At 41.7% G+C, this 20,726-nt stretch overlaps 1 protein-coding gene across 1 annotated transcript; it reads left to right on the top strand.

The window, feature by feature from the left end:
• The first annotated feature begins 232 nt into the window (after positions 1-232).
• Positions 233-18,244, top strand: LOC125902428 (arylsulfatase I-like). The gene is made up of 11 exons (XM_049598755.1): positions 233-494; positions 2,878-3,064; positions 4,047-4,186; positions 4,859-5,008; positions 6,443-6,517; positions 6,633-6,807; positions 7,567-7,803; positions 12,359-12,505; positions 13,370-13,517; positions 13,933-14,534; positions 14,635-18,244. Exons 2-11 carry the CDS (start codon positions 2,894-2,896, stop codon positions 15,055-15,057), a joined length of 2,268 nt encoding a protein of 755 aa, XP_049454712.1. The 5' UTR covers positions 233-494; positions 2,878-2,893; the 3' UTR covers positions 15,058-18,244.
• The last annotated feature ends 2,482 nt before the right edge of the window (positions 18,245-20,726 follow it).

The raw sequence follows: 20,726 nt of genomic DNA, 5'->3' as shown, positions 1-20,726 counted from the left end.
AGCCAGTGCAGAAGTAGCTAGGTAAGCTAGTTTATTAGCTTGCAAGCTAGCTCAGTGATATGTAATAACACTTAAAAATAAGGTTATGTTACTTTAGGAAAGGATAGGGGCATTCAGCTTCTTTCCATTTGTTACAGGAGAACGTTAATGCTTGACATTTGTATTTCAAAGATTTTTAGCTGTCATTTACAGCCCAATTATTCACATTCAGAGAAGTGTTTTATTTTGAGAAGTCAGACCGGAAGTGTGAGCGCGGTGCTGTGGCGGTCTTGACTTTGGTCGTATTTCATTGGGAGTGTGGACGCTCAGACTGAAGGAAGGGAGGCTTAGTGGAAACTTGAGGACATGCGGCGTCTCTTGCAAACTTTACTCAAACCAAACTTTCTGCGAGCTGAAGACAGACCCGAGGACTGAAGAATGAACTGAAGAGTGGCGGAGAGGAAGAGGAGAGGAGGGGGAGAAGAGCCGTTCACTCCCATTGATCCACTATCGAGGTATTGATTCAGGCCTGGCTTTGAAATAACACGGCTGTTGTGAGGAATAGATTTACATTCAATTAGAAATGTCCTGACTTTAAACATCACATGGAGTTGTTTGGAGTATTTGCACCTGGGTGAAAGTGTGATGTCAGAGTTAAAATCAAAATTAAAACTGATATTGATAAATGCTGTGATTCTAATGGGGCTCAGCTAATTTGTAACTTGATACAGGCTGCAGACTTCAAAGCAAGCTTAATGCAGGACCAGTCTGTGCTTGCATAGTCTGAACTAACACACTCAGAGCTGTCACAGGAAAGGGGTTCATGTCCAACACACACACACACACACACACACACACACACACACTTACACAGAAGTAGAGGGGAAAGGTGTGTGTGTGTGCTGTTTCCATGAACACCAGTAGCTCACCTAATGGGAACCCAGTTCAGACATCAGTACAGAACTAATGGCCACCAGCTTTGTGACCAAGACAGCTGCTTTTACTCCCACACATAAAATCAACATTGCCTGCAGCTCTGGGCTTTGAAGTTTGTAAACATGTCCTAGATGATACAGACACATACAATCTGCTTTCCCCCCTTTCCTTTACAGAATACTAAGCTGCATGTCAAACCTGCACAAAATTAAAGGGTTAAAGACGATGGAAATACCTGTAAAATCTAATGTGAAGCAGTTTAACAACCCTGAAACATTGACTGAGAGGACTTAAGCTGTGTGTTTTAGGTATGGATGAACAACCGTTCTTTTCCGACGAGGCTACAACCACGTCTGGCAGCATTCCTTCATGTATTGCTCACGACCAGTGAATCAGCCTTGATAAATCACACACCACTTCTGTCACCCCTTTGTTTGTGAAAAAGTTGGAGCAGGATGCACCGTCTGCCAGGGAGGCTCTCTAAAATGGGCTGTTGTCTTTGAGAAGCTTGTTCATGGTTTCTGTCACAGAGAAGTCTTGTGTGGACTCGGGGGTAACTTTTAGACCAGAGTATGTTGTCCTGAGTTACGTTGTAATGTAAGGTTTATGGCGCAATACAAACAACAGCTGCGAACATTATGTAGTCTACCTGTGCTGAAACGTTGTTGATCAATTGGCAGAAAATGTGTACTTGTTTCGTGTAATTTAAAACTGAATATCTTCGGGTCTTGGTCTGTTGCTCAGGCAAAACAAGCTCTTTGAGGGCGTCACCTCGGGCTCTCTCAACTTGTGAAAGTTAATTGTCACATTTATTGACAGATTAATCAATTGATTTATTGAATAAATAATTGACAGATCAATCAAGAGTGACAGTAACATTTAGGTTAAGCTCTAAAATCTATTGCAGCACTATCACGACTCCAACATCAGCAGACATGTCAGAGAGTCAAAAGAACAGACGGATAAAAACCGAATATTAAGTTTCCTTTACATTGTAAGTGTACTACTCTGTAGTAAATAATACAGAGTGATTGCTCCATCCAGCTCCAGCTTTAACAGGTAAACAGTGCACTAAAATGTGTTCCTGAAAATGTTCTAGGCAAGAAACAGGCAATAACAGAATCGTGATTCATATAGTTTGACAGTTTTGACAGTTGACATGATGGACGGCTGCGTTAGAGTCCTCAGCTCTGATTGGTTGTTTTCATTCAGTTGCAGTGGATTTTTGCAAATGCCATTAGAAGCAGTAAGAGGAGACAGAGGACTATGACACTGACTATCTGTCTCATGTACTACTGTGTTAAAATAGTGACAGTTTCAGCTGATAGACTACAACAAAGAGTTGTTTTTTAAAATATACCAATTACAGCTTTAACGTGCTCTTTACAGCTCTCCCTTTAATTTCACAAATCAGTGTGCAGGACTTCGTCATGCTAGTGTTGGATTTTACATAATTTAAGTACCTTTATCTGTCTCTTCATTTGCCGGATTAGACAAAAGCAGATGTCCCTATCTGGTTAATATATTCATGAATTGTTGCTCAGTTGTTTTTCCAGAAAAATGACTTTATCACGGTATATATTTGTTATTACCATATAAGACTGTGGGAACGTGAGAAAAGTCACATTCAAGCTGGTGTGTCTCTGCTCTCCCAGGCACGACTAATATTTTCATCACTTTTTATTAGGATTATTCGCTTCCAAAAGATTGCAAATGGTTAAAAAGACCTCCTCAGAGTTTTAGCTCTCCCCCCACCAGATGGATGTGTTTCAAACCACAGTTACAGCCAAGTTGGCAAGGGCCACCTCAAATGTGGTTTTATGATCTACAGTTAGTCCGCCACTGATGGCATGCGTGTGTGAGTTTGTGCCGACTCAAACATTTTTAAGCTACTTCCCTGGTGTTTTCTTGGTATGAGTTCTCACTCTATTGTTTCTTTGTTGCTGTCATTGTTCTCCGTAGGGTTCCTGCATTAAAGATGCAGGCTGCTGCTGCTGCTCTGACTGTGCTGAGTGTTTTCTTCAGCCTGGACTGCCTGTGTGCTCAGCGGACCAAACCAATTCAGAATGAGAGAAACGCTCAGAATGATGAGACAGAACCGAAGAAGAAGAACCAGCCGCACATCATCTTCATCCTCACGGACGACCAGGTGTGTGTGAAAGAGCAGCTGTGAATGTCTCCTGTTAAATCATGCGCTAGCAGCAGTTACCTCTTATGTATGACAAGATATTAATCTACTACAACACCAGTATTTAAAGTACAGTATGTTATTACACCCAAGACTTCAAATATGATATGACATATGAGAATGGATGATTTCTGACATTGTGGACCACAGCTGCCGGTGATAATATTATTCAAATTATGGGGTTCCAAATATTTTAATAGTTTCATTGTGGCATGAAATTGGAAAAATATGCTGAGTCAAAACGTTTTTTCAGCAGTAAGACAGAAAAAAGTCCAAAAAACTTTTAGTATTTTCACTTGTATGAGAGAATAAACAATTAAAACCCAGATTCAATTCTGTACAAACTGATTGGAAGATCATAGATATTAATATCTGTATCAGTCGGGCTATGGTTCTGATTATTTGCTGGCGTTGAACAGCCATCACACGGCTGCTACTGTTAGGTTTTGTAATGATGCGTGCTTCCAATGACATGATTTATTGCTGCTGTTGCAACATTTTCTTTTTCTTTGCTCCTCACATGAAAAAAACAAAATGTTTCACAAGGAGGTACAAGTGACAAAACAAAGGCGGGTGTCACGGTGCTGCGTGAGCATGACCAAAAACTGCATGTCTCTCTCATGTAGCAACCTGAGTAAATCTCTATCAGTTATCTCAAAAAACACATGGTCAGAGATGTAAACACAAATAAATACAGTATAAAAATGACTCCTACATACAGGGAGATATAAAGAGTTGAGTAGGAATATCAGGGGTCTGTAACCTTTCTAATGACAACCATCTGGGAGACAAGTATCACATAAGAGAGAAAAGGACTCGCCAAAGTTGTATTTAAACCGTCAAGTTCATTTTGTTGCTCCAGATGGATGGGCCAAATGTTCTGTGTAAATCATCTCCGTCTGAATCCTCCCAACACAAAACCATTTCATGACTTCTAAAACAGGGCTTCAATGACATCGGCTACCACAACCCGACCATCAAGACTCCCACTCTGGACAAACTGGCGGCGGAGGGCGTGACGCTGGAGAACTACTACGTTCAGCCCATCTGCACGCCGTCACGCAGCCAGCTCATCACGGGCAGGTACAGCTGATCTTTACTGGCTTCCTGCATGAAATGTTGGCAGTTTGTCCATCTGTCCGCCATATGAGATACTGGACTGGATTTTGACACCACTTTGGGGAGTGTCTGTCTTTGAGACATTGTACAGAACAACTTGTACTTTAAACTGTTACAAACACATTCATCTGTTTTTCTCACTTGAAGTCGCATTTATTCATCTTCATTATTGTTTAACAGTTTGAAATCCGAAGATATTTAATTACAGTTATAAAACAAAGAAAAATAGCTATCCCCACATTGTAGAAGCTGAAACAAGGAAGTGTTTATCTTATTTTTCTCTTATGTTATTGTCAGATTGCTATAAATAATTGTTCAATATCTTTTTACTGCGTGTTACAATGAATAGTTCGATATGACATGAGACTTGATTGATCTCCAGAAATATGCTAAATAAGAACGTGGGGCACATTTAAAATGAAGAGAGATAAAGAAATGGAACTCAAAATCAAAAGACAACCGCTCTGCTTCAGACAAGGCAGCTGCAGTGAATGATCTGATTATTGATTAGGCAGCCTAGCAGCAGCGAGGATAAATGAGTCCCTGGTTCTTCTGTGAGGCCTATCAGCAGATCCTGTGTGAGCAGTTAGTCTGGTGGAAAGCCAATAACAAGTCTTTTACTTGTTCCTCCTCCAGATATCAGATCCACACGGGACTGCAGCACTCCATTATCAGACCCAGCCAGCCGAGCTGTCTGCCTTCACACATGGACACTCTGCCTGAGAGGCTCCGCGACGCCGGCTACACCACGCATATGGTCGGGAAGTGGCACCTGGGCTTCTACAGGTGAGGTGGAGATTTCGCAGGTGGATGAGCACGACCATGTATTTCTATCCTACGCTCACTACTAACAAATACATCAATACTATGGAGTTATTAACCCAAACACTTTTTATATTCCAAACAAATCAGATGCACCCAAATCAAAAATACATATTTTTGCCTATTACCTGCAGTGCAGTTTATCAGTCTAGATTGTTTTGGTCTGAGTTGCCAAGTGTTGGAGATATCGGCTGTAGAGATGTCTGCCTTCAGCTCAAACTCACTGTGACTTCACAAAACATGTTTTCAGCCATAACTCAGCCATAAATGCGAGTTATGATGAAGTTTCACCCAAATGTGTACAAGGATAAGAGGATGAAGTGATGACATTTAACTTCAATGTTCCACTAAAACACTTTTCTGGCCATCACTTAATGTTATAGCTCAGGACAGGTTTTTTAAACACAGGTAAACCCATTAAAAATAGGCTTTAGACTCCTTTACCATTGCTGGTAGACCAGAGCTGTGCACATGACTCTGCAGCAGATGAGTATGCCTTTCTGGGTGTGTGTGAGTATATTTGGTGTGTCATGCTCAATGCCACAGACAGGCTGGAGAACAGGTCAGTTAAAAGTAAAGAGGAGCACAGAGGCCAGTGAAAATGTTATAGTGGTAACTTCTATTTATATATTGCCTACTTATTCTGTCTTTCTTTCAAACACAGTGCAGACTAATTTGGATTGATCTTTGAGCGCTGCTTGGGTGGAGACGGACGGTATTTTGGGATGGTGCATCATTGCATCTGGCCTGTAAAACAGCTAAAATTAGTGAGTTTACTCGGGTGTTGTTTTTCCATCAATGCCGATTGGAGCTGGAGCCGATAAATACCTGTGACTACTGCAGAGTCATGCAGAGTGAAAACCTTTAACATTGGATCAAAAAGCCAGATGTTAGCAGGTGTTAGCAGGCTTTTTGTGCAGTGGGAAAGGGGCTTAATCTTGGGTGCCCACCTTGAAATTGTGCTGATTGTAAAGATCTTCTCTGCTGTCAGGGGAAGATGTGTGTGAAGCATCTATGTTTTCACAGACTTGATGTAAAATGTAAGTGCAAATTGACGGTAATGCTAGTTTTTTGTAGTTTGTACTACATGTTAAAGGCACCCTGTGATGTTTTTGACCATTAGTAGCACCATGAAGCAACGTTTTAATCCCCTTTACATTCCTGTCAGTGATTTACACTAGCAAACATGGACGTAAACAATGTAGGTTAAAAACTGTTCGGCTTTGCAGATCTTTTTGAAGAAGGAAATTAATGTTTCTTCAGTGTCGAAGATGCATTCAATGTGTTTGCGTAAAAAAAACAGAACAAAAAAAGAACGTAAATCTAACTAGGAAAACTCCTCAGCTTAATAGCTTTGAAAGCTGCTTGTGTACAGTATCTCTTTCTTCTTCCCTCCAGGAAGGCGTGCCTGCCCACCAGAAAGGGGTTTGACACTTTCTTTGGTTCCTTAACAGGAAGTGTGGATTACTACAGGTAAAACTGGATGATGATTACTATTATTATAAGAAATAACCCGGACAGATAAGAGTAATTGGTGTTTATGTTTTCATTGTCTAGTTCTTTAACTCACGTCTCCATTTGTCCCCAGTTATGGGTCCTGTGATGGCCCTGGGTTGTGTGGGTACGATCTCCATGACGACGAGGGTGTGGCGTGGGGCCAGGAAGGAAAGTACTCCACCACGCTCTTCACACAAAGAGCTCGCAAGATCCTCGAGAGTCACGACCCCACGGGCAGGCCGCTCTTCCTGCTGCTCTCCCTCCAGGTATCACGCTGAGATTTGATATCAGAAAAATGTCAATGAAAGCATCCATGTAAAGTATCTCTGGAACATGACTTAAGTTTAAGCCCCTAAAAATCAGAAAGAATGAGGAGAGAAAGCTGTTTTATTCATGAATAATTGCAGAAAATAGGTCAAATACAACAGAGCATGAAATGATTTTCAATGCTGCGTTAGTTTATGCCTCGATGTGGGAAGTCAGAAATGTTGGAATAACGTTGAGGCCACATTAAAGTGTTTGTTTTCCTATGAGCATCAGAAACTTATTACAGACTGTGTGGCCCACATTGACCTTAAACCATTGAATTAAAAGCATTCAGAAAAGAGGGTAAAAGAGTTTAAACACAGAAGAGTGATATTGGTTTATTGTTGATTTTTGTGGGCAGCCATGTTTATTTGATGTGAAGTTTTGGGCTGAGGGGTTTGAGGCAATCTAGCTGATGCCCTGACAAGTAACAGCAAAACAAAGAGTTGTTTCATTTTAAATGTTCCCGAGTAGGAAGCAGACAACACTGAGTTCCAACTGACTCATTGTAAGGGTTGTGGGGCATTCTGGGAAATTTAGGAAATGACTAACTGAAGTAGAAGTGGATGAAAAGGATGAGTAAAGTGAGTTAGCTAAACAAAATAACATTAACAATATTGGTTTGACAGTATTGGCAGATCTAAAAAAAATTAATTTCACTTTATTAAATAAACTATGGTCATACCATGATAAGATATATACATAATGTTTTCCTCCAGGCAGTTCACACTCCTCTACAGACTCCCAAGTCCTACATCTACCCCTACCGTGACATGGCGAACGTTGCCAGGAGGAAGTTTGCTGCCATGGTGTCCACAGTGGACGAAGCGGTCCGAAATGTAACCTATGCTCTGAGAAAATATGGATACTACAGGAACAGCGTCATCATCTTCTCTACTGACAATGGTGCCCAGCCTTTCACAGGAGGGAGCAACTGGCCACTGCGAGGCCGAAAGGTACTCATAACCTCTCACATTTTGTACATAAATTTTACTGCTTACAGTCAGACTCGCTGGCACATTAATATATGAACATACCATATGTGGAGAATATGCTGACCTTAAAGGGATAGTTCAACATTTTGGCAAATTTGCCTATTGCCGTAATCCCTATAGTCATATGAGTAGGTACATTACCTTTAATTGTCAGTGCGTGCTGTTCTGAGATTGGTGGGACAGAGCTGCCCGCTGAAATGGAGGTGAACGGTACAGGTCCCTCTCTCCCTCAAAACTAATCAAATATACCATCAAATGAATCCAAAACGCTCTAGTGGACAACACATGGCTTGCGCATTCCCCACGCTATGAAATAATAATGTATAATTAAGTAACATTACGACACATGAAGCAAATACTCTGAACTACTTTCTTGAGTAAACCACTGGGCGGAGTGACACAGTGCGCAGCTGAGACAGTGCCGTTGTTATTGCTTGTAGCCATTTGCGGTATCGTCAGCTGGACACACCAGAAGGTTTGAGGAATGTTTACAAGTGTTTTTGTAAATCATGGTTTACACATGTATTGTAAAAGGTTGCAGTAATAAGCCGAAGACATGGAGCAAGGTGAAGTTTCACGTAGTTCCAACCAGTAATACGGACAGGATGAAACAGTGGCTATTTGTGCTGGACATCGACCCCAACACGCCTGTGGAAATGGTCCGGAAAATGTTTGTTTGCTCCAACCATTTTTTACTGGAGGACTACACTGAAAGGATGGAGCGCAGAAGCTCAGGAATGGTTCAAACGCTTTTCTTGAAAGATACTGTCATACCATCTGTCGGCATCACAAAATGAGCAGAAGTGGTAAGTGATCGCTGTGTATTTCGCTCAGCAATCTCTCTGCTGTAACGTTACCTCCATGTTGAGTAACATTAGCCTACAACCCAAGCATGGTAAATAAGGCTAAAATGCAAATGTTGTTGTGGTTATGTTATGGATAAGTGCTTGCCCAGAGCATATAGTGAAGTGACTGGCATTACTTCTCGTTGTTGGGAATAAACAGACTGCTAGGGAACATTTTATGTTGTTGTTCCCTCAGGAGTTGTGATGATTTATGAGTGTGGAGTTAGCATGTTCTCCCCGTGTTCCGGTGATTATTTTGAGGTGTACTCTGTATTTATATTGCACAGGTGTACCTAATAAAGTGGCCAGTAAGCCCCACATTTACACCACCGTCTCTGGGTCTCCCCTCAGCCCCTGGTTGCTCAGCAGCCTCAACCTCTCTTTTTGCTCTCTCTTCTTCCAAAACCTGTAACTCTTCCTCTGTATATTCTGGCTTCTTCTCAACAAACTTGTTGTTTTGATGACGGAAGTAACTGCACTAAACATACGCTGTTTGAAATCACTCCGCCCAGCAAGTACTGTATGTCTGGAATGTAGTTTCGGCTCTGCATTTGACTTCAAAACAACTCTGTCTTGTAATATTACATTATTATTTCATAGCGTGGTGAATGTGTAAGCTACAAGTTGTCCACAAGAGCGTTTTGGATTCATCTGATGGTGTATTTGATTAGTTTTGAGGGAGAGAGGGACCTGTACCATTCACCTCCATTTCAGCGGGCAGCTCTGCCCCACCGATCTCAGAACAGCACGCACTGACAATTAAAGGTAATGTACCTACTCATATGACTATAGGGATTACGGCAATAGGCAAATTTGCCAAAATGTTGAACTATCCCTTTAAAATGCTTACGTGTCTGACAGTGTAGAGCTGAGCTTGACAAGCTGAGTCTAAGTGACCACTATACAGATAAACCCTTTGATTTTTGTAACAACATGGCCTTTAGCCCCATAAGTGGTAAAGATCTTAGGACAAAGGAGATATTAATTCAGCAATTGTTGAAGATGGTTACAAACTTTTAGTCTTTTACCTATAAGTGTGAAACATTTTAAGTTACATTTCGGTCTCTTGTCCACACAAGTAGACAGGTTTTAGGTTACTAAAACCAAGATATTTTAAAGCTATAGTGCGTAACTTCTGTCGCCTCCCAGCGGATAATGCGTTATTACAACTAATAAGCCAGCGGCACTTCAATGTACACAGAGTAACACTCGCCACACACCATGTACACAGAGTAACACTCGCTACACACCGTGTACACAATGCTACACAACGTGCCGAACACCAGGCTGCTAAGATTACATTACGTTCATAGCACCATTTCCTAGAAAATAATAAAGTAGGCTACTAGGTCCAGTACATGTAACAGCAACACATACTACTCATAATATAATTATAAACCAAGTCACTTACTTATCCAACAGCAGCAAGGCAGCATCCGTGTCTGCCCTCAGCCCAATGTCTTCCCTCAGGGCTCTCCACCGAGGAAAAGCGACGCCAATACAAATCCTTGTTTGCCTTCTCCGTCGGTCACTTTCCTTCTTTGCTAATAGACTTTCAGCCGAACGTCCAGGCCTTTTCTTTGTGGTAAGATCCACTTCTGAACCGTGTCTCGGCCACTTCTCCGCCATGTTACTTTCACTTTCTACCTGCGCTCTACTTCTTGCTGTGACACTCTCCGCTCGTCCTCCCCCTCCCTTCTTGTTGTGAGGAAGCATTTCCTGTGCGCCAACGCGGGAATGTCGCCGGTCTACACGCATACTAAAAATGATATATATTGAAAAATACTGCGAGATGTTAGGAGCCGATCAGCTTAATCAGCATTGTATCATCTCCTCTAGTAGTGGCTTGGGTGAAACGGACATTTACGGACCTGTAGAAGTTACGCACTATAGCTTTAAAATGACATCTAAGAGGTAGATTTGTCAAAACTCCGGCTACTTTGTATCTGTTTGGCGCAAGAGGCAACCTCGGGGACTAAAAAATGAAGCCAACACCAAGTGCCAAACCTGCAGTTCCTCTAATGGCCACATGGGGCTGGCTCCAGAAGCCAGTCAATCCCGATAGACCTCCATGTTGAAATGCCTGACTTTACAGCAGAAATAAACATGTTAACAGCCTGGTACATAAAACGGTTTTGGTCTCCATTGTTAACTTCCCCATTCATGACAGCTGTACGGGAGGTGAATTTTTACATAACCCACTTGTTTGCATTGTAAATATGGTCACTACTGGCTCCAAACAACCAAGATGGCAACAGCCAAAAGGCCGTTGGCTGACTTGAGGCTTCAAAACAGGAGTCCACTGACCAATTGGTGACGTCACAATAGCTGTGCCCATTATGTTTTATGTAAACATGTAAAACAGAGCATTTTGGAAAACGATGATGTCATCTTCTCAACTCGCGCATGCCCATTGTTGTTTTGTGTAATGAGCTTGAAACAATAACAACGATGGGCTGCCCGCTTGTTTACGTTTTTTTTGGACTGCTCAGTCTAAAGCAGGGATGTCAAACATACAGCCAGCAGGCCAGAACCGGCCTGCCATAGGGTCTAGTCTGACCCACTGGGTGACTTTACTCACCTAATGATGTACTTTTGAAGGCTAAGAGGTGCCAGGTTTCAGGAGCAGTTTAAACAGTGAGTAGATACTTCATGTAAAATGTTGCTTCGAAGGCTTCCACCCTGACCAGAATACAGTTCTCTCCGAGAACAATGAATACTTTTTGTGGTCATATTTAAAGATATTAAACACTGTGCAAAATATTGTCAGACAGCAGCTTCAGAATAAAAGAATCTGTATCAGACTTCCCACTTGAAACGATACTGGTGGAACCCGACTGCTAAGGCACTGCCAAAACTTTTGATTTGTAAATGGTTTGTAAGACAGGTGATAAATCAACCTGCTTCCTCAATAGCTTCAACTTTAGTTTTGTGTTTTGATGCCAGAATTACACGTAATGACAGTGAGTGGTAGATAGACTGAATTTGAATGTTTCTATGTCTTTACACTAAAAGAAAGGGAACCTTTTGAAGTGTGGTTATTGTCCAACGGTTTTACTGGTCCGGCCCAACGGAAATCAAATTGGGCTGGATGTGGCCCATGAACTAAAATAATTTTGACACCCCTGGTCTAAAGACTACTTTACACTAAAAGTTAGGACTGCTGCACCACCTCACAGACAAAGGGAGGCATCTGCTGCACCTTGTGTTATTTGCTTTGCCTCGGCCTCTGTGGTTTAAAGTCTGACAGAAAGGACAGTTTTGGGTCATCAGGACTGGTTGAACAAGCAAATAGCAGGACAGTTTTGAGAGTGAGATTGTTGTTGACGAGTGCGCATGTCCAGAGCATTACTTTTATCTAGGAGTGAGCTCCTTCATACTTGTATCAAAGGAAAAACAATGGTGATGAGATCTCCAATAGGTGTTTTTAAAAAGTAACAATAGTCTGTGTGCTTTACGACCTTTGCAATGAGCAAAGAGTGCGGGAGACAGCTTGCATGGGCAAGAGTTTGGAGTCATCCTTGTGTTCTGGTGTGTAATTTGTTAAACGAAGGTTGTGTGGATAGAATAATTTTCAAAAACAGAAGGGGGAAATATCCGTAACATTATCCTACCCCCATACTAATGAGAATGGCATTACAAACTGTTAAACTTCCTGACTGTGTTTCCAGGGTACGTATTGGGAAGGTGGAATCCGAGGAGTGGCATTCGTGCACAGCCCCCTGTTAAAACGCAGGAGACGGGTCTCCAAGGCTCTAATGCACATCACTGACTGGTTCCCCACACTGGTGGGCCTGGCCGGGGGAAACACCAGTCAGGTCAGTGAAACAATATTTTTGCAATTTCTCCTTTTTCCTACTTGATGCTTTCTGAGCCCTATCAGTATAAGAGAGTAGGTACCACAGAAGAGGCACTCTCACTGAGTGCATTACTAACCATTTTATTGTGCTGTAAAACAGACGAGTTTTAGGGATGCGGCCACCCAAGCTCCTGATACGAGCAATCACTTTACTGTAAGACATTTCAGAGTACACTGGATTTATGTTCTGTATGTTTTCCTAGTTGTCTCGGCAAATTTTGCTCTGCTAGAGTCCTGTGGTAACTTGACTCGCTCAGTGTCTCCCACCGATTTCATGTTTATGAGTTTATTTGTTGTCACGGTTGGAGCTGAATGAGGAGCTCCATCTACATTAATCTTCAGTTTGGCCTCCGAAGTTCAGGTTACAGTGCTCCTGTAAAACTGTCTGTATTTGCTATCATGTAGATAAGTGTGCTCTTGACCTATCACGATAAGTGCAGTGTTTCTAGACAACTGGCTACATAGACGCTTTGTGTTTTAGTTCAGATGTAAATATTACTTTTATTGGCACGTCAATGCAGTGTGTGTACAGCTCCCAAAGAGCTTTGTTGGCATCATATGTGAGTAGGTTTCCATTGCCAAAGCAGATAAACAAGGCTATCTTGGCTACAATCAAGACAGTATCTGACTAATCCAGGAACTCGGTAGCGTCTATTACCAAAGGAAATTTATTATCATTTATTCCTGTGTGGTAAAATGAAGCAAGACTGTTGTCAGAGTTCCACAGTACTTAATTGCACACATAAAAGGGCTCTCTCATTAGTCTACACATGACTTGATGTGTCTGTTCTCTGTGATATGAGTGCACTTATTTCCCTCTTAGAGTCATGGGCTGGATGGTTTTGATGTTTGGCCCGCCATCAGTGAAGGGAAGGAGTCACCTCGTCAGGAGATCCTTCACAACATTGACCCTCTGCACAAACCTCACGCTCAAACCATGAGCTGGGACGCCAGCGCAGAGGAACCCTCAGGTAACTACCAGAAGTTGGTGTACTCAGAGAGCTATTTCTGTACTCAGGTTACGAGGTGTCAGTGCATCTTGTTTATGAGTATAATCTGTTTTTCCACTCTCACAGAAATATTTGTATGAATTATTTCCTTTAACGTCTTACCAAGGACCATCATCAGGTCAACATATTTTGCTTTATGACCAGAGACATTTGGTGCTAAGAGAAGATGGTATGGTAAGATAAGTTAATGGGGTGGTAAAAAGGGATGTATAGAATAAAGACATGTAAGCAGTAGCACCTCTTACAGATACCTAAGTGACATAAAAATTGAATAATGTAAAAACAATATCTGCCGGGGGATCTTGTACAACATCAATGAAGGTTAAAGAAGCGTGTATTCCTCATTCATCAAACCTGTTTCTCTTTGATTTATCAGTAGTCAAAGGCCCAAAGAATCCAAAGAAGAAGAGGATCCTGATGCAGAAACCAAAGCAGAAGTCAGCATTCAAGTTGAAGAAACCTCCAACATTTCCCCATCCTGCTGCTAAGCCTCATCCCAAACCTAAATCCAAGCCACTTCCCAAAATGAAGCTTAAACCCCTCCCAAAGTCAAAACTCAAACCCAAACCTAAACCCAAACCCACCACCAAAGTTTACCCTCAGAAGCAGAGACAGTCACATTACAAACCTCCTCTGGAGTCCCACTACAGCGGTGCTCCATCAGCAAAAAGAACATCTCACCCTAAAACTCAGCCTCATATCAAATCACGTTTAAAGTCAAAATCCAGGCGCAACATATCCCAGAAACAGAACCTGTCCAGGGAAAGACCACCTCAACCAAAATCCAAGATAAAGCTCAAAGTACATTTAAAGTCAAAGTCCAGGCGGACGTTATTCCAACACCATAACATGTCCCATCCAGTGCCCCAGTTAAGTTTCCAGCCAGTGTGGGACGCATCGGTCCAGGCTGCCATCAGAGTTGGAGACTGGAAGCTGCTAACAGGAGACCCAGGCCATGGAGACTGGGTCCCCCCACAGGTACTGCAACCCCTTTAGACCCATTTTAGTAGGATTATTTTAACTCTACTGTTTGAACTGATCATGAAGAACATAACTAACTGCACATTTTGATCCTCAGGTACTTCCCACTCTCCCTGGTCGCTGGTGGAACCTTGAACGTGCTGTCTCATCGAGACCCAAATCCTCTACGCTCAAGAACGTCTGGTTGTTCAACATCACGGCCGACCCGTGCGAGCGGCAGGACCTGGCAGACCAGAGACCAGATGTGGTCCAGCAGCTGATGGCCCGACTCGCCTACTACAACCGAACAGCCGTGCCGGTTTATTTTCCTCCTGACGACCCTCGGGCCGATCCCAGCCAGCACAGTGGAGCCTGGGTACCCTGGGTGGAAGAAGAGGAGGACGAGGAGGGAAAATATAATGGAGTGTACAAGAAAGGTAAGAGCAGTAAAAAGAAGAGGAAGAAGCCAAAGTGCCCGTTGTGCGAGCTGCGGTCGTTCTTTTTGAAACTCAACACCAGGATGATGTCTAATCGGATCTGAGGTGTCAGCCTCAACCTGGAGCCATAAAATGATTGTGTCAAAGACTTTAATGTTTTTAAATATTTGTACATTAAAACATCTTCGCTTCCTACATGAAAAAAAAGTGGTAACAGATAATTCCACTGCGTTCAGTTGAAGCGAACTTCTTTCTGAAGCATGTCCTTTCACTGGCTTCACTTTTCCACATGTTCCTCTAAAAATCAAGTGAAAAGAGTCAAATATCTCGTCTTAGATCTGAGGTGACATCGACAGTCCAGCTGGATCAGTAGGAACCTCACACTTAAAGGCCCAGACACACCAAACCGACTTCAGAGAATTAGCAGCAACAAAGACCTTCTGCTGCATTGCCTCACATTGACTGTGTCTTGGCCTTAAGGTTGCCCATGAACACACTGCAAGGACTTCATCCAACAACCAACCAGCATGAACCTTCTGCGCATGCGTGACAGCAAATAACTCTCCACACTAGCAGACGGCGGTAGTCTGTATTCATCATTCAAAAAGGGAAACTGGAAGACCGTCTGGATGCTAGTTAGCCAGTTAGCACATTAGCAACACAAACCAATGTTGACAGAACAGAGCATATTTACCGTGCACCAGTGAACAATAACACAAACCATCACAAACTGTTTTAGCTAAAGTGCTCAATGCCTAAAGAAAAATAATCTTAAGTAACAAGTTTGTTTTGGTCTCACTGCCTCTTGACTTTAGTTCTTTGTTTACTTTCCTCACTTCTGTTTCTCTGCTCATGTGCTGAGCAAAACTGCCAATCAGAGTTACTTCATTCACCAACGGGCTCCGCATTCGCCAACATCGATTCAGTTTGCTGAATCGGTAGGAAAGAAAGCTGCCGCAAATTAGGGCCACAGACGCTCACCAGTGGCCCCAACATTGACCAACACCTGACTGTTTGGTGTTTCAGGGCCTTAAGACTCAATTCAGGCTTTTCATTGACTTTTAAAGGGTCAGTTCACTCAAATCATCACAAATTTTCTGACTTATCCCTCATAATATGTGATCATCCAGATACTGTAGATTCACTTTTATTTGCCAAGCTTTTAAGAGCAGTTGTTGCCAAGATTTCTGTTGTTAGCCGTTGTTTCCAGTGTAAACTGCTGACTGGTGCATTGTTTTTGGAAAGAGGCTTTGTTGTTGAGATGGGAGCAGAGATAATCAGACGCCAGTCATACTTGGCGAGATATTGCTAACTGCAGGAAAATGTATTTGTGACTTGGATGAACTGACCCTTTAAATTCTGGTGGTAAGGTGGTTTTACTGTTGTGACGGCTGTTACAGTTTTCTGCACCGTCACCTGATTTATGTGATTTTATGAATTGTATGTCCACTGTTTCCTCATTATTGTCTGTTATCCTTTTTTATTTGGTCTCACTCACAAACTGACAGAGTTCTTGATAGAAGGGCCGACACTGTGTGACAGTAAGATGTATTTTTACACTGTAAATAATTTATGTTTTCTAACTTTGAGCAGAATGGACCAGAATCTGTATAAAGTGACACAGTTTTTAACGGAGGTTTCATACTTAAACATCCCAGATGTGGGTTTTGAGACAAATGTTTACTTTTTACAGTCAAAGTGCATGATTGTGATAATTATTTCTACAATAATGTAACTATTTTTGTTTGTTTTTCCTGGTCACATGCGACAAAAAAGGACAAGGTTTTAATATTTTCACATTTTTTGTAGCACAACCCAGTGAATACAGATGTTTCTAATATTTGTTGTCAGATACATGTTATGTGTTGGTTTTCTTGATACGTTACTGTGGCTGAAACAGGCCTTTGGATACTGTGGCTGTTTGAATGTATTGCTAATAGCAAGGATATTTCGACTATGAATTTACAGTATTGTGTTTTTAATTCACTACATGCTACTGTGAACAGCAGAAACTGTCTCATGAACAGGTTATTTAACAACTTATTTAGCCCTATATGAGACTAACACAATATTAATATTTAAATATTTGTAAGCATTTTCATGACAATAAGTGACAAAATCCTACAAGAGAGCCTTTTTTAAAAATACAGCATTTTACTTCTAACAAGTTTCGTTTTTAAGGATAGTTCACCCTAAAATCAAAATATTATTATTTTCCCTCTTGCCTGTAGTGCTATAAATCAATCTAGAGTGTCTTGGGAGGAACTATTTTCTTTCTACCTGCCAACCACATTATCCCGCAGAAGGAAGCATGCATCTACTGCTAGCTCATCTAGCATCACAGCTCAGCTAAGGAGGACACTAGTAATCTCTACATCGCGCACGAGCATGAGCCTCTCGTTTATGAGATGCACGCTTCCTTTTGTGCTGTGCTTCAGTTGGCTGGTGTTGTTTGGCAGACAGAAAATAGTTCCTACCTGAAACTGCTCTCAACAAGGTCCGTGGATTATCTTCATTTACCGGGTCATGATTTCTGGAAAGAGATAGTGCTGTTGAGTTTTTCAAACTTAGGTCTTTTGGCACTTAGAGCACCACAAGCCGAGTGCCGTCCAGTTCTATTATGACGGAGAGAAGGCAGACATCTGAACGGCCGATATCTCCAACACTTAGCAGCTCACAATAAAACAATCTAGATTGGTAAATTGCACTACAGGTAAGAGGAAATATATGTATTTTTTATTTGGGGGTGAACTGTCCCTTTAAATTATTTAAACCTTGTTTGCATTTGTTTTAAGGAGAAATCAAATTAAATAAATCATACAAGAATGCGCTGAAATAAGTCAGCAGGTAAATATTTTAGGGGAAATAACCATACTGCTCTGGTTTTACCGTTCCTTCTGACACATATGTAGAGATCTCTTGACTCCAGTGAAAACAAAGTGAGCCTGTGCAACTTTCTTCTATCAACTTCACAGATGTAAAAGTCCTAATAATTTTATATTGTCAATTAAAGCTCACGTTTTCAGAAAACAGCGGGGGAAATGGACTGTTTAAGCAGAAATTTTTACCAGCATGAGAAACCTCTTTGAAGTAAGATGTTGGTTTTCTCCCCTCGAGCAAGACACCTAACCTCTAAATATTTCAGTGTATTTGCACAATATCTAACAAACCACGACTGTGGCCGCTCTGCAACAGTGCCCTGTATGAGCGTGCAGCAGAGAACTCCTGAGAACGGTTTAAATGGACGCTTGATGTCTCCACCTTGAGTAAATAAAGGATAAATAAATTTAACTGTGACCTTGTCCTTTTATGTTTACAGCATACCAATCATCAAGGTTGTTTTAGTTAAATGTTTGAATATGTTTTTGGGAATAGTCCAGGTCAAGTCACAAGTCTTAAATGGTAAATTGCAAGTCCTTGATGTCTGAATGCTGACCATTCAAATTATGCATTTTGACACTTCATTTTCAAACCTGTAGCTAACATTAAATCTTTTAACTCCACAGATCTAAAACATTTATATGTACAAAGCCTGCCTGTTACTATGTTATCAGTTTTTATTTAGTGCATTGGGATTATACCAGGTCCAAACTTGGGATAAGTCAAACCTCAAATCAGCCTCCAGCTCTGATACAAACCCTGAGGATTGTGTTAATCTAAATTGTTCATAATTAATGTATGACAAAAGATGAGATAAAAAAATATAATCAGTTACATTCAGTGTTTCATGTTAGAAACTTAATGCACAGCCCAGGTTTAACCACTAGGTGGTGCCAGATATGAACAATCCCTGCAGATTGGCAGTCCTGAGTCTACCGAGCCTGTCTACATTTGAAAACCTGAACACATACACACAAACTTGGGTTAAAAAAGGATTTTCCACGCTTGCCACTGCCTCCCTTCTTCACACTGTTTCCACGGGGGAATAATTGAATTGGGAGTGTTTTTTTTTATCCTTGAATACAAGTGGGATAATGTAATCCTCCGGGACTCAAATATCCTGATTCGGGAAGCAGTTTGGCTGCTGATGTTGCTGAGAAGTGGCTGGTTTGATGCCCGTTACCAAAAGCAAAGCATAATGAAATGCATGTAGTTAGAAGCTGACTTTAAGAACAGTTATCAGCCAAATGCTGAGATAAAATGTCCTAATCAGTTGGTTGGAAAATAACGTACAATGTACTGTTTAATATACAGTGCACATCATAAACTCCATTTGATGGAGACATTTACACCTTTGTGTGTACGTGTATGTGTGCGTAATTTCTACTACCAAGAAAAAATACATTTATTTTAGGTTTTTCTACAAAAAAACCTAACTTGCCCTGAAACAAACACGAACAACTTGACCTGTAAGGGACCTTGTCATTTTCAAGTGCCTTCATCATTTCAAGTGTTAATTGTAAAGAAAAATGTTGGACTCTGGGGGGCCTCGGGCAAAGCAGCCCATCCAGGCCCTGGCGATTTAACCGAATGTTGTTTATATGACAGATGAAGTAGCTGACGGACTGTCCGAATGGTGTCCAAGTGTCAAACAGTAGCTAGAAGCGGCCACACTTAAGGCTCATTTATGCTCAACGCTGGACAGATATGGACGGAGTCTCCTGTCTGTGTTCATTTAGTCCAGTGATTCCCAACTGGTACAGCCACAGGGTCCAGATTTCTCCTTAGTCAATAGCTCAAGGTCCACACAGTTTAATATATTCAACGTCATACTTGTGTTCGGCCATGTTGTCAAGCTCGTTTGCTGTCTCTATCAAGAAGCTGTCTGTTAGTCATTCCCCCTTCAGCAATAAATGACACTTCAAATTAAAGGTATTGCCAGAAATTCACTGTACTTGAAAAAAAAAAAAAAAAAAAGGATTTGCAATCCATTCGGAATGGACCCGCGACCCACTTTTGGAACGCCACCAACCAGTTCAGACTCACTGATTTAGTCCATCTATGTGCATGTTTTCTGAAAGCTCATGATTGCAAACAAAATTCAGCAGCGTCATTGGAAAACATGGGGGCAGTGTGGCGTAGTTCAATCGGCACACAACTGTAGGACATGTAGAAGACATTCTAAAAAATGGCGGACTAGAAAAATCAGTGATATAATGAAAAGAATTTTCTGTCCACTCCGTGTACAACAGTGCCTTTGTTAAAAGGTTCGTTATTACAACCTGCTCCACCTGCCTCTGTCTCTTCCTCCTAGTGCCATCCAGCAGATGTATCTATGCCAACGTAAAGGACCCATGGAAGTATGTCGGCTGTGGCTGTTACATTTGAAATGAAGGTGTTTTTTTATCTGCAAAGAGGAGCCTGGTCTCACTCCGAAGTCAGCGAAATTCAGCGCTTGGGCGGTGACTTGCGGCATCAGAAACCAGTGAAAAAAAGGTGTCCTTATTAGCATGATACGCGACCGGTTGCCTTTATACTTAATGTCGCCTGGCGGCGTCAGGAGGAAACGCAGCGGGACAAGGACGAAAGTTAAGGCAGCAAAAGTCCACGTGGGGTGGTGGATGGGTCCAACAAACCACAACTTTCACCAGAGAGAGTGGTGTTTGTGTCCTATAAGATTCTAAAGCCAAACCCTGTTCTTTTTTTCCCTGAACCCAACTCAGTGTTTGTTGAAGAAAAAAAAAACTTAATTTTGCAGTGTTGTGGGGGCCCAAACATTTGCCTGGTTTGCCTCTCCTGATAGTGTGGCCCTGCAAACACGCACACAGTCATGCTTTTCTCTGTTAGACATGAATTAACAAGTTTACATAGTAATATCGCTCATCTCCCTCTC

The sequence above is a fragment of the Epinephelus fuscoguttatus genome, linkage group LG15 (assembly GCF_011397635.1).
Source record: "Epinephelus fuscoguttatus linkage group LG15, E.fuscoguttatus.final_Chr_v1".
Taxonomy (NCBI): Eukaryota; Metazoa; Chordata; class Actinopteri; order Perciformes; family Serranidae; genus Epinephelus; species Epinephelus fuscoguttatus.
This window is presented reverse-complemented; position numbering and strand designations above follow the sequence as displayed.